This window comes from Poeciliopsis prolifica, unplaced genomic scaffold (assembly GCF_027474105.1).
Source record: "Poeciliopsis prolifica strain line A6 unplaced genomic scaffold, Auburn_PproV2 SCAFFOLD027, whole genome shotgun sequence".
Taxonomy (NCBI): Eukaryota; Metazoa; Chordata; class Actinopteri; order Cyprinodontiformes; family Poeciliidae; genus Poeciliopsis; species Poeciliopsis prolifica.
In genome coordinates this window covers 5,683,397-5,697,614 of record NW_026562402.1, presented here as the reverse complement: position 1 = coordinate 5,697,614, position 14,218 = coordinate 5,683,397, and the positions used below count along the sequence as shown (strand labels likewise).

General features: G+C 37.7%; 1 protein-coding gene across 1 annotated transcript in view; it reads left to right on the top strand.

Moving 5' to 3' along the window:
- cfap74 (cilia and flagella associated protein 74) overlaps nucleotides 1-14,218 on the top strand; it is a 49,071-nt gene that overhangs the window by 20,614 nt on the left and 14,239 nt on the right. Inside the window, exons 22-23 of the mRNA XM_055048383.1 lie at nucleotides 4,964-5,092; nucleotides 12,964-13,051. Of these exons, the coding sequence (XP_054904358.1) occupies nucleotides 4,964-5,092; nucleotides 12,964-13,051 (217 nt within the window). The remainder of the gene's footprint in view (nucleotides 1-4,963; nucleotides 5,093-12,963; nucleotides 13,052-14,218) is intronic.

Genomic DNA, 14,218 nt, shown 5'->3' with positions numbered 1-14,218 from the left:
AAGGCAGACAAAGTTGAAAATGTAACAACTGATGATTTTTTTTTTACCTGTAAACAAAAGATAGCAGTGCAGTCTAAATAGTGACCCTGGGTCTTTTCATACTTCATCATGATTTCATGCATTAATATGTTTCACTGGGATTTTATGTCCGTGCAGACAAGTAGAACATGTTTGTGTAGTGGAAATTACATCATAAATGGTTTTCAGGTTATTTTTATTATTTTATATCAAAAAAGATCTGAATAACTTGTTATATACAGTATTTACATTTAACAAGAGGTATTCCTGATACCAATAACAAAATCCAGCACAAATATGTGCCTTAACAAATTTGTATCTTAATAAGTTGATTTTAATGGTAAACCATTTTAAAGATTTGCATCTTTAAGTGAAGCTAGGAATTAATACAATGGAAGTAGTCATGTTTATAGAAAAATGAATGTAACTTCACTATATTTCCCAAACACAAACATAATGCTCTCTGTACCTTGGTGTGTAATCTCAGTACTTATTGTTGTTTTCCACTTCCAACCCTCTCGGCATTCACACTGAACACACACTGTGTTCTTTCAAAACTTGCACTGTGTCTGCAATAAATCAAGTTTTATGTAACAAAACATGCTTAGACTATTACAGGCCTGTTTTGAACACTGTCTAATTCTCAGCTGTTAGACAAGCATTTGGGACAGAGTTTAAGAGGCACTGAGCCCAGAGAGAGAATGTCAGCTCTTTTCAGACATTTTTAACTAAAATTTAAAAAAAAGAAAAACATTGTTTTTGCAAAGTTGCAAGTGGGACAACCTTACATCCATCTAACCATTTTCTGTACCAATTTAATCCTGTTCAGGTTGTCAGGGGGCTGCGGCCTTTCTCCTGCAGTCAGCAAGAGAAGTAGATACACCCTAGATGACTTTTCTGACTTTTCCTGGGGTACTGAGGAGCAAATTATAAAATAAAAGATAGTATACACAAAATCCCCAAAACATAAAATCTTCAACATGAACATGAAGTATATCAGCAAAAGAATTGCATACCCAAAAAAACTTGAATCCAAAGACTTTAATACACGTGTCAAACTCAAGGCCCGAGGGCCAAATCCGGCCAGCCGTAGCTTTTTATGTGGCCCTCCACAGTGTAGACTAAACACTAAGTGTGATTAAATATTATATTATCAATCATATATCAATGCAGTTTTTATCTGTTTACTGCCAATTTATATCAATCAATCCCTCCAGTTTCTTGAGAATTTAGTTGATGTATGATTATAGTCTGTGATTTATACAGCGAGTAAATAAACAGTCGCATTTATTATTAGTTCCTGAAGGGACTGAAAAGATGTTCAATAATATAATGTAATTTTAAGAATTCATTGACATATTAATAGTTTGTGAACAGGTTTTAATGAGACAGATCATTTGTGACAAATCAAACTCCTCTGCCTTCTCTCAGTGCTAACTACAGAAACCAGAGATCGAACCAGCAACCCACTGATTACAGTGCGAACGCCTACCACCATCGCCACATTTCAACACAACATAAAACTCTAACATTCATTAGTACCAAAGAACCACGAGAAGGCATTATACCAATGCATGGATTAGATTTTTTTTTTTAAAAATAGAAGCTGATTATAAATGTTCAGAAATGAAGGATAATGTAAGCTGGAAGCTCACATCCTCTTTGATTTTCCTCACGGCAGCGCAGAACTCGAACAAAGCCTTTCTCATTATGGATATGATGCATTGTGATGCACAGTAAAGGTTAAGAATACACCAGGGGCAGTACCATTTGCAGAAGAGAGGTCCATCACCTCTACTGTCATTGTGTCATATCACTGTGGGGGGAGGGAGTGTGTGCGTGTGTGTATATGTGTGTGAGGGTTAGGGATTTGTGACAACTGCCATCTGGTGTGCTGGCACACCAGCACATGTGACAACATGATGATGACAGTGTCAGTATGAAGTGCAGCTTTTCAAGTAAAGAAATGCTAATGCTTGGACCAGCAAACTATGCAGTATGTCACTCTGCCTCCAAGACAATAATCTGAATACAAAATAGCTTGGCAGGCTTTTGGGATGAACAATGAGAGAGCCGCTGCTTTCATTATTTAAAATTGTCACTCGCTCCCCCACTAAATAGATAACCATCCCACAAGTAGTCTTTAGCTTGTGACAGATTAGTTAAGAGAGCAACACAAAGCAAGATTGAATGTCTACCCAGCCTGTGTGCCAGAGATTTGAATATCTCTCTGACTAATTGAACGAATTTTAAGAGGCTTTAAGAAATGCAGTTTTTGACTTTTGCCTGTGAACCAGTGATTTGAATATTCCAAGCAGAGTTGGCAGAATTTTTCTTTTCTGTTTCAAACATTGAACCAAGACTCTGAAGCCCTCCTCCGCTGGCACCAGTTCGGGGGTTAACCATTCCTCCCCAAAAGTAAGGCCTTAAAAATGCAAACAATCACGCTCGTTTGTTTTTTTCTTCGACAAATCCTTGGCTTGTAGTGATCGTGCTACACCTCATCTTAAAGGACCAATGAGGTGGCTGAGATCCATTTCTTACTCCAGGAAGAACTTTTAACTTTTTAAGTGATATTGCAAGGATACATTTTAGGACAATATTAAGATGAAAAACTTTACCTAATTGTTTTTGGAGGGCTCTTCCTTGCACGTTTTGTTCTCGAAGCAGAACATGTTCACAGGAGATTGTCACATAAAAATGGAAAGGTGTAAATCATATTCATTGGTGACTTCGATAAGAATGTGTAAAGACAAGAAATTCATCTTTTATTGCAGTTAAATATTTTTTACTTTAATTTGAGTACATTTCTTTTCAAGCGGGACAAAAATTCTAACTTAATCAATAATTGTTGTTTTTTTTTACAAAATCTTGTTAGTACAAAACTTACTTTCAACCCTTAGATATACAGAAAATAAATGCAACTGAAACATTTTTTTTACTTTAAATTGATTAGGGATTCTGACACTTGCACTTATTTGCAGTATTTCTTTTGATATTGTAGATATGCTTGTAATTTAATTTGCAAAGCGCCGTGAATCCTCTGCATTAGAAGTGCGATATAAATTAATTTTACTATCTCACACCAGGGTCCAATTTTCTTAGCCAGTTGCCACTAGACAGGCTGCTTATTTTGCCACCACACACAGTCAAGCAGATGGCAAGGGAGGTTAAAAAAAATCTCCAAAGCTCGCTGCTAGAGAACCGCAGCAGAGTATGTCTGGAGTCTCCATAACAACCACTGGATGTTATCTACACCCCCTGCAGTTGTGTTACAAAAAAAAGGGGAAAAAAAGCTTTTTTTTGTTCTCACATGTCAAGCATACTGTGTGGAATTTAGTAGATGCTATTGAGACATTTTACACTGAACCAGACGCCTCAGTCGGAGCAGACTAAGATTAGATTTCATGTGCAAACACACCTGGTATTTCTGGGCTACTTCTCTTGCATTGACAACATGGGAACAGTCTTTGAAGCACCAGGGCATTTGAAATAAAAATCTTGTGGTCTTTGGCAAAGAAGAATTCTCATTTGGTATTTTTTATCATGATTAAAAAAACAAAAAAACAATGAAATACACAGAAAATGCACAGAAGACATAACATCAATCTTCTTCAATGGCCATTTCAGCCCAAAGATCCCATTTTTAAAAATATCTTTGGAATGAGAGCATAACAGAGGAACTGGACCTTTGAAATGTTATAGCAGAAGTTTAAGCTCTGTCTTATCAACAAAAGAGAGTTGTGCCAAGTTTTAGGAGAAGGGTTGCCAATAATTGTGGTAAAGCTAACTGTTAAAAACCAAATAAATATAATGTAGGATTCATTTCCCCAATGAGTAATTATATTCCTGGGTTGTTCTGTTTGTTTCAACATGTGACAGGATTTTTATGATTTATACACTGCATTTAGAAGTGTTTTACTTCTTGAAGTTGTTTCTGCAAATCTAAAATATCAGTTTATTTCATTTAATTATTATTATTATTATTACCTTCTATTGAATAGTGGGGTAAAAACATACATGTTGAGAAATCGGCATTTGTATTTCAGATACTTATATTGCCAAAAGTTTCATCAGAACCAACACCCTGCTATATAAATTTGGCATTGACCTGATCACACTCTGCAAGTAAAAACTACAAGATCAGCCAAATGACCCTATTAATTTGAATGGCTCATTGGCCAGACTGATTATGTTGCCGAAAATATTCCACCCAGGGTTTAATTGAAGGTTGTCATTTAGATGGAGCAAAAAACGAGACGTAATACCTCCCAAGTGTCCCTGCTAGCCCTTGCCTCGGGGAAGCAAGCATCTGGCTGACCCGATCGTTTAAGTGGGTCAGTTCAGTTGAGGGAGGGGAGTCAAAAACGGAAACCTCTGATGGTTTACTCTGGGGTTCCTCTCTCATTTATGTGTCTTTGAAGATGAAAACAGACACAAGTGTGCTTCACGAAACAATTCTCCCTAGTTTGGATGTCTTTGCCAATTCTTAAAATGAAGAGACATTCGACTTATTGCGGTCATCTGTTTGAACATCTGAAAATGATTTGAACTTGGAGATCATATTCTTTACAAGGCAACATACATTGGTGCCAATCAAGAAAAGTCCATCAACTTGTAAACCTTTCACAAGTTCAATGCAGAAACCTACAAAAGACGTTTTTAATAAATCCTTATAGTATGCTGCAATCATAAAAGACATTCATTTAATTATTTGATTTTTGACCTAGTACTTATCACCTCATGTAATATATATATTTACCTTGGCAGATGTTCTAGTTCTGAGATTTTTTTAATTTCATAAACTACGTAGATGTTTGATTTCTATTTATGTAGTTTTAAAGATTTTATAATCTACATAGATTGTCATGTATAATTAGTCTCATCTGAAAGCACTTTTTTTTTTGCAGCCGTCTGATGAGACTGTACACTTTTTGCATGACAGAGAAAACAGAGCTTTGAAGCTGACCTTCGATGTGTGCCAGAAGATGAGAAAACACCTGGAGATCATACCAAAACGTGGCTTCATCCAGGCTCTGTCCACTTCTAAGGCCCAGCTGAAATTCATCCCAAGGTAAGGAAGGACACACAGAGGATGCAATGTTAATGGATCCATTGAAGCACGGATAATCTTATTGTAAAGGGAACCTGTTGATGTTCTGTTGACCTTCTATTAAAGTGCAAAGTGTTTGCAATTCAGAAACAGTCCTCAGGCTTTTGATTCTTTGATATTTTAAAAGTTTTTTGTTTTGGGAGATCAAAAAAAATTGTTGTAAAATTGTAAACCTTTAAATTTTAAATCTTAAAATATAGGTATTTGTCAACTTTTGATTTTATTCGCCAAAAGACTCTTGAGTTGTTGACTTTAATCTCAGGTTCTAAGTACAACAGCTTAAATTGTGATAAATATATTTTTTTAAAAACAGTCAAATAACCGCTGTGAAGTGTTGACGCTGTCTTTCAATGAAATAATATGTTAAAGTGGTCATAAAAATTAAAAGATTAACAACCTTCCACTTAAAAACAAGATGTCAAAATTGTGGTTGAAAAATGTCTAGCTAGTCTACTTATTGTTGTTGCTTAGGCTAATTTCTGCAGTACAGCTCAAGCTACTAACATATTGACATACGTATTTTTTCCAGGCTAAAAAAACATAAAAAAGATCCCCACTAACTGGAAGTTAATGAAAGGCCATGGGCATCTGGTGTTTATCTACTGTGGCAAGGTTATTAAACAAGTTTTCAAAATCATTAGAATGTTGTACCATCTCTAAAGTGTTTTTAGAGGGGTACCAAAGAAAGTACTGGAGTTTTTATTGGGTTTGTTGAGAATAAATAATTCTGTGTTTTCCTTCTATCTCTTTTAGCTAGTTGCAAAGCTAAAGCTAAAGGAAATGACATGTTAGGAAATGCCCTCACAGCTAAGGGTAGAGGATATGACACACTATGGAACGCCCTCTCTTGGGTGTAGCTTAGACAGAGGCTAATACAGGAAGTCACCAACTTTTTCTTGTTGCCATTTCATCCTGCTAACTCCTAAAGATACCGTGAGAAATGGACCAGCTGTATTTTGGTCTCATTAAATGGATTTCTTGAATTCAACTCACCTGACTCTTCTTCAGTCTCCTACATCAAGAACTTAGCAGGGAGAACGAATAAATTCTCCATGGGTTTTATGGAGTCTTTAATTACATATTGCTGCCCCTCCCCTACATGTTGCTGTATTCTAACAGTCAGCTGGCTATATGAAAGCTGGACTGAATTTATTGTACTTTCCAAGTCAGACCAACTATTCTGGAACCAGAGATCATGTTGTGTACCATTGTTTTCATATTTTATGTTCATACCATGATGTTATGAAACCTTTTTCAGTTTTTAAAGTGGAAACATTTGTATCTAACAGACAGAGAGAGGATACAAAAGTGACTTCATCACAGCAGAGCCATGAAGGCTTCTGATAATGGTTTCTAATGACTTTGAAGGACCTGCTAATTCTTTCAACAACAATCCAGGCTCTATATATAGATGGAGTGGCAGGAGTTGGACTGCAGTTTGAAAGCCAGGAGAGCGGACAGGGGTCCCCCGGGTGAATGTGAGAGGCGTGCAATATGTAAAAACCTCTGCGCTTCTCTGCCCACCCTCTTTATGTTTTTTGTACCCCCCCTTTTAATAGTTAGACAGTTTGTATAGCAATAGCTGGGCTGACATGTTTTTTTGGAAACGAAGAGAAAATTTTCCCTCCACTTCAAACAGAATGTTAGCGGCACGCGCTACTCGTCAAATAGCAGGGGAACTCGAGAGGAAAGTGGGAAAATGTCAGTAATCTGTCATATTGAATCAGCAGAGGTTTTAATGCGAGGATTAGAGGAGAGCTTTACTCGTGCTGCTGCCGTTGCTGTGATGATGCGTCTTTCACATGCGCTAACATAACTACAGCTTCCACCCCCTCCCTGCTCCCTGTGCATCACACTTTTTTCACTCTGGCTGCCTTTGCCTTCTGCGTTGTCTTCTCCCACTCTCTCACACTCGCACGCTTGTCTTTTTCTTGGCCTCTCACCCTTAACTGTACTTTTTGGATTTCTTTCTCTGTGTGTTAGCTCCTTTACTTCTCCACATTCATTGTGTCCCTCCCTGTTTTTATGAAGCTTCTCGTAGCGTTCAGCCATCCACCACAGTTTTTTTTTTGTTTTGTTTTGTTTTTTTGTTGGCGCTGAATCTGCTTATGTAATCTAAGTCTCCAGACCCACTTCACTGCACTTTGTTGTTGTTCTGGCAACTGTTGGCCTTTTATAATATATGACGTTGTGTTGAACAAGAAATGTCATAGATAATATTTTATGAAGTGATTTGATAGGAAGCTTAGCTAATTATTACAGAGTGGTAGCCTTTGATGACTTTTTTCAGGGGTATTAAAGTAAAGAAAATTGAGTATAAATTGGCATCCATTTGTAAAAACCACTTATCATTGCCTTCCATTTCAAACATGTTAGTTTATCAGATACAATCCCACAACATCAAAGCTTGTGGTTGCAACTTCAACAAAGATCATTAATCCACTAATAAAATACTTAGCAGAGCAGTTCAGAGATTTCTTATTTATCTACGTTTTCTTGCTTTACTCCATAATTCTGGACAGATCATCAGTTTATTACAGAGCAACACATAACAAACCGTCATGCATGCACACAGTCCCACAAAGTTTCTAGTGACACAATTTACATGATTTTTTGACTGCAGGGAACCTGGTGAAAACCCTCATGTGCTCGGGGAGAATATGGCAACTCCCAGCGCTTTTACCTGTTCTTCTTGCCCGCAGCGTGTCATTACTCTCACAAAATATCAAGTGCTGCAGGACAGCCTCAGAGCCTTCTCTATCATGTAATCAGGGCCAGGAATGGTACTGCAGTGTCCACCTGAAACATACATAGCTTTATAATTTTCATCCAGAAATCTAAGACTTGACACAAACAGCTACATTCTTAAAAAGACGCGTGTCTTCCTCTACTGAAAAGGTTTTTGTGCAATGATAAGCTAACACCATTTTGAAATGAATTCAGTCTCACTTTCACCATGAAGGCAATTTCCTGTGATAGATCAACCACTTGATGGCAATGCTCAAAAATATTTTGCAAGCTGCAATGATTTAAGAAAGATTGGCTGTGCAAAACTTGATTGACTGCATGTCTTGGTGGATTACTTAAATTCCCTGATTGTACATCAATCCACAGGGATGGAAAGTAATGGTAAGGATGTTTTTTTTTTCTTTATCCAGATTAAAAGGTTAAAGTCTTTTAGGGCTTGAGAAAATAAGGCAGTAAGTTATGCTGAGGGATCTTGTGAGTCATGGACCCATTAAGACCTGAAAGAACATATGAGTGTGCGTGTCTCCATATGTTGAGGGCATACAGCTTTTTAATCAGTTGGGAGATCAGAAACATAAAACCTTCGGTCTGCAGTTCAACAGTAAGAACCGTAGTGAGAAACAACAAATTTGGATTAGATTTAGAAACAATTAAAAAAAGGAAACTTCATGATCCAAAAGAGCATCTTTTATCCAAAATAGAATTTGGCACCATAAAGTCTGAGAAGAGAAAATAAATAATGTGTTCAGCACATCAGCCGGCTGTGTCCCTCCTTTCCCTCTGTCATGGTTGGATCTTCTGTTCCGATCTGTTAATTTTTTTCTCGCTTTGCTTTTGTTTTATGCAGAGGCAGTGTGTCATTTAAAATGGCACCACCAATTCTCCCAGCCAGAGCACGATTGGATTTCCAAATCCTCATTATCTCCACTGGTTCCACTCACTGTCACATCCACGCACACACACACACACACACGCGCACTGTTAAATCTGGATTCTGAAATGACTCATAGCTTTCACTCTTCACACAGGTGTTTGTGCCTTCTTTGCCCTCCTCGGGCTTCTGGGAGAGAGTGAGCACACTCTTGTTTCCTCCTATGAGGGGTTTGTGCTCAGGCTACCCACATCGTTCAGCTGCCTTCTCTTGCCTCATCCCTTCTCTCCCTGTCTTCCTCCACTTTTATTTGTCACCAGCCAGCCCACACTTTTCCCTCACACATCCAAAGCATTGTTGTGTGCACTACATAATTTCTCCTTCATAGCATCCAGAGTAGCATCTCACACGCTGCTATTCCCTGCTAGGATTTTGATTGAATCGCTGTGTGTTTCATAATAATTTCATCATTAAATTGTCGGGGTTTTGTTGCTGTGTGGAGCAGCTGGTGCTAATACTTTATGGACTTCTTTGTTTTGTCATTATTAAGAAGAAACATCTTTCTCTTCAATTTTATTAGCTCTCCCTCGTTCTTAAGAGATGGGGTCATTTGGACCCCACAAGTTTTTAACCGCGGTCCGGCGGAGTTTCCTGTGCACTTTTACAAGGTTTTTTTTGGTATGGTTTCAGGAACTGATGGTCTGGATTTTTCTTTCAGTCAAAAGTGTGAGTTGCATGCAGACATCTTCTGTGACCTTAGATTGAGGCTACTAGTAACTGCTAAAATACCCCAGAATACTATCTAGCTTTTTTGCGTCTATCAAAATTTTTCTTTGGTTGCCTGGTCAATGTTCGTTTTTGCCACTGGCTCACTTATGTGGCCATCCAAGGCTATAGAGAGCCATATGCAGTGTTAGAAGTCGAAACCGCTGCCAAGAGCCGCAAACAGAACCCAGAAATCTCAGTTTTTGCTATTCTTATTTGTAATGCAGTAATGCAGTACGGTCAACTGTCCTCCACAAACGCTTGTGGGTTTTTATGCTTTAATTTCACTCAAGGTGATATTGATAAGGTCTTAAAAAGTCTTAACGTTGACATGCTAAAACCTGCAGCTACATCTTGTCCTTTTACGAAAGCAGGTTTACAAATTGCAGCACTTTTTGGGGGGATTTTAAACAATAGACAAACACAGAGAGGTGAATAATTGTAAGGTGGAAGGTTAACAGCTCCTAATCTTCAAAATATTCCCAAATGAAATTCTGAAAATGTGCTTTTACATGCAACTCTCTTTGGTCAATGATTTGTATAACCAAATTTTGTTGCAATAAAAGATACCGTTCTTTAGGTGGGAGGGGTGGGGGTTATTTACCACTTTTTTATATTTAGAGGCTAATAGTTTTTTCTATTCTTCCCATTAAAATAGCTTTAGTTCAGCTTCAATACAACTTTATATCTGAGCTGTTTGCTGTGTCTCTTGGTCGTCATAATGTTGTTTGTTCACTCGCTTTTTCTAACAAACCTCTTTAGCTTGATACACTCTTTTATGTTGGTCTATAACAATTAGATTCCAATGTAAAAAAAAAAAAAAAAACTTCCGTAGACTGGACTTTTCTTTGTAAGCCACTGTATTTTGTTCAGCCTGTGTACTTTATTTCCTCCCCATGTGATCCAACTCATTTGATCCTGGATTTCTAGTTTGGAAACAACAATCCAATGCATGAAGTGATCGCTGTTTTCTTATTTTTGCTCTGTAAACCTGATCCTTTGAATGGGATTGCTTGTCTGAGCGGTTTAGGTGTAATCTCTGAAGAGCAGGCAGCGGGGCCAACCCCGGCGGTTCCAGCTGATAAAAGGGAGATTACAAGGATGATTTATTACAGATTACAGCGAACGACTCTCCCCAGTGCTTTTTGCCACCGGCACACTGCTTACGTCACTACTAAAAACTTTTAGAGGGCTCAAAAGATAGAAAGACACAACCAGAATGGCTAGTATGGCATTAATTATTCATTATTTTTTGTCATTTCTAACCCTCAATCAAGCAATGATCAAAATCTGTTTATAATCCTCTTCATAATCAATTTTTTTATGGTAAAATAAATTCCAGCAGTATTTAAATACGGCTGAAAAAAAGGTACTATTCTGATAAATGCTTATTTTCATTTTTATTATGCATCACAAATGGTCCTAACCTTTTGGATTACACAGGATTTTGCTGAGAAACATGGATATTTTATGGTTTTCTGTGAAACATGTTTTTGTTTTGTGCTTCTGAAATTCAAGTTCTTGTATTTTGCTCCCCTTGTGTCTTCCACCTATCTTAAACATATTATTAAAAGACTAAAAAAAACCAAGACTTGATGCGGATAATCTGGGAATCAAGAAGGGGAGCATGCAAGACAGATCTGTGCAGGACACCGGGCAAATCTGCAGCACAAATTCTCTCTGAACATATGGGCCTGCTGACGCCCCACCAGGCTTTTCCACTTGGCCCTGCCAAGCTAATTCAAGAGTGGCTCTCCAGCAGCGACGCTATTAGTAGGCAGAACAACGGTGCTTCTTTAAATGTACCCTCTGTGCTCATTTGTCAAGTTATGAAAGAGAGAAGGGAAAAAAATCACTGCGTAATTGCAGAGATTTCATTTTGCCAGGAGAGGCTGTGGCTTTATTGGCTTTGAGACACTATTGTTGTTGTTGTTGTTGTTGTTGAACAGAAGGTTTGCAGTATTGTGAGACACAAACCTGTCCATGCGACTGTAAAGCTGCTGCTTTGTATGACAGTAATGCCGGGTGGATATCTCTAAGACATTTAACAGTTTTCAAGACTTCAGACAGAATTAAGAGCACAAAGGGAGCTCTTAATATTGGATTGCTTGCAAGCTCGGTCAACGACTAAAGGGCAAATTTTACGAATATACAACTCCTTGTTTCATGCTAGTCTCTTTCACTCCCTGGGAGGACTTGGAAAGATGATTTGGGAATACAGGTGACTGACAAGATCTGGGAGTTGTACATCAATTGTATTCACTCATCCACTATTTGTCCGCCACTGCCTAATGCAGTTTAAAGGGCTTCACCATTCTAATTTAGTGAGAACCAAATTTGCAAAGATACGATACCCTGGATGATAACAGCCCTTGGTGCTATCAATCACCTGCCACCACAAGTCATATGTTTTGGTCTTGCAACACCTTGCGTGGTTATAGAGACGCTATCTTCCTACCTTTGTCTCATGTATGTAATATATATATTTACTTTGGTGTCCCAACAAAAAGACTTGGCTTTACTTCTATTCGGTTACACTGTCATACTTTTTGATTTATTTATTCACAGAGAAACTATGTACATGGATGGATTCAAGTAACTGAACAGAGAATTTTTGAAAAGCCAGCTTAACATTTACATGCATGTATGATAAGTTATTTTTTTATATTTCACTAAAACCAAGCAAAACAAACTACAAAGTAGCAATTCATGCAATAATTGCTTTGTCTTCATCAATAATGAGTGCACATCTGCTCATTTAACAACCATATTTTTGCTAAATAAGTAAACATTTGGTAATGAGAACATGTTACTAATCTATTATTATTCCTTTGCTTCGCTGATACAGGGTGATCGACTTGACCTGTCTGTTGTCACTTTTGTATTCATAAAAAATCTGAAACTAAACAATTTATTCAAGTTAAAAAAAAGAGAGCTGGTGGATAAATGTAAGGCAAGCTTTATAAATATATATCCAGTGTGCATTTTGTCACGAGAGCAGAACTCAACTCCTGCTGATATTGAGGGAAAGGAGTTTTACATAAGCCTGTGTCCTCTTTGAATCATACTTACGTCTCTCATCACCATGGCTACAACCTACAGAAGTGTGGAGGCGCACTCTTCATCTTTCCCCTGCTTTCTCTGGCAATCCGATCTTAACAGTCGTGGGTTTCAGTAACTTAATGGGTCTTCGGGGTCTGAATCTGAATCTAACCCTGACAAAGCCTGCGAGCGGCTCTTGGCTTTTTGACTTTTGAGATCTGGCATCTCTAAAGAAAAACATCTTTTAGTAAAATCACTGTTGTGCCAATATTGTTTCTGAGCAATGTTTTTAGATTCTTGCACTGCTTCACTCGTGACTAAAAAAAGCGTTGCTTTATATAAACAACTCTGTTCTCACACTGTTTTTTTTTGTTTGTTTTTTTTCCTTTCTCTGCCTTCTCCTTAGACAGTCCCTGTCCAAAGATGCTCAGGATTATTTTGACAGTGACACAGGCGTCCTGGAGGTTCCTATGACAGTGCAAGTTGCAGGGCAGGTTTGTATCATATCTTACATGTTCTACTCATTTCACAGGAAGCTTCCTTGTGATCCTGAGGAAAGTGCACTTCCCATGTGAGTGTGGTGGTGCTTGAGTCCTACTTTTTGACAGAAGCAGCGTCACTGAAGGTTGTAACCTATTTTGCTGGTAACAGGCTAAAATTATCTTACGCCCTCAAGGCCCAGTTACTCCACAGGCGCTAATAAGCCAAGCATAAAGGTTACCCCATATTGTTTCACTGAAAATGACTTCATTTGCTTCAACTGGGCATGCGGAAGCCAAATGCATGTAGTTTCTTCTTGTTAAGAAGGCCGATAATGACAGAAGGCTGTCATTGTTTTAGAGAAATCCAGTTTTTTCTAGAATCACACAACTTTTCACGTACTTTATTATTGATAATCCACATCCATTAGGGCTTTAAAAATCTAAACAGTTCTGTTTCTTCATCATGGGAGTCTGGAGATAACCCTAATGAGAAGTGTGACATTAATTAAATAGAGACATGTTATAAAATTTTTATCTAGAATAAAGAATTGCTATTCATTTCCAGTTTGCCTTAATAAACTTAAAAATGCATATTTTTAAAATGTAGCTTCATCTGCTGAATAAAATTCATTCATAATTTCAAAGGAAACATCTGACAACTATCACTTTAATACTTAAATTTATGTATTTTTTCTTAAATGTAAAGCAATAGGCTTCTTCTGCGGTTTCCTTACACACTTTCAATAAACGCAGTGATCCCTGCTTAATCTTAAAACGTTTAAATAAAAAAAACTGCATGAAAAGGAGGGCATTATCTAAAATCTGCTAGTTTGAGTTTTGCTTTATAATAGCATTGTTGTGACGACGTGCTGAAGGCAGTGTCGGAAAGAGCAGGAGCTTCTTAAAGTGACGGAGGCCAATTTCAAGGCATCACACTGCTAAATTTAATACATGCAGCATTGTTATAACAACTGAAAGTAACATAGTGACTTGATTTCTTAGCTTCATTTATTCTACTGTGCTATCTGTGACAGCCTTTGAAGGAAAGAGAGAGAAGTGAACTACTGGAGTTTGAGTCGCTGATTGCTAGAGGAAATATCTAGTTAAGGTTCTTTTTCGCTAGCAAATACACACTCAGAATAAAAAATGCATAGCTGGATCATGCAGTACGGCTTTCAA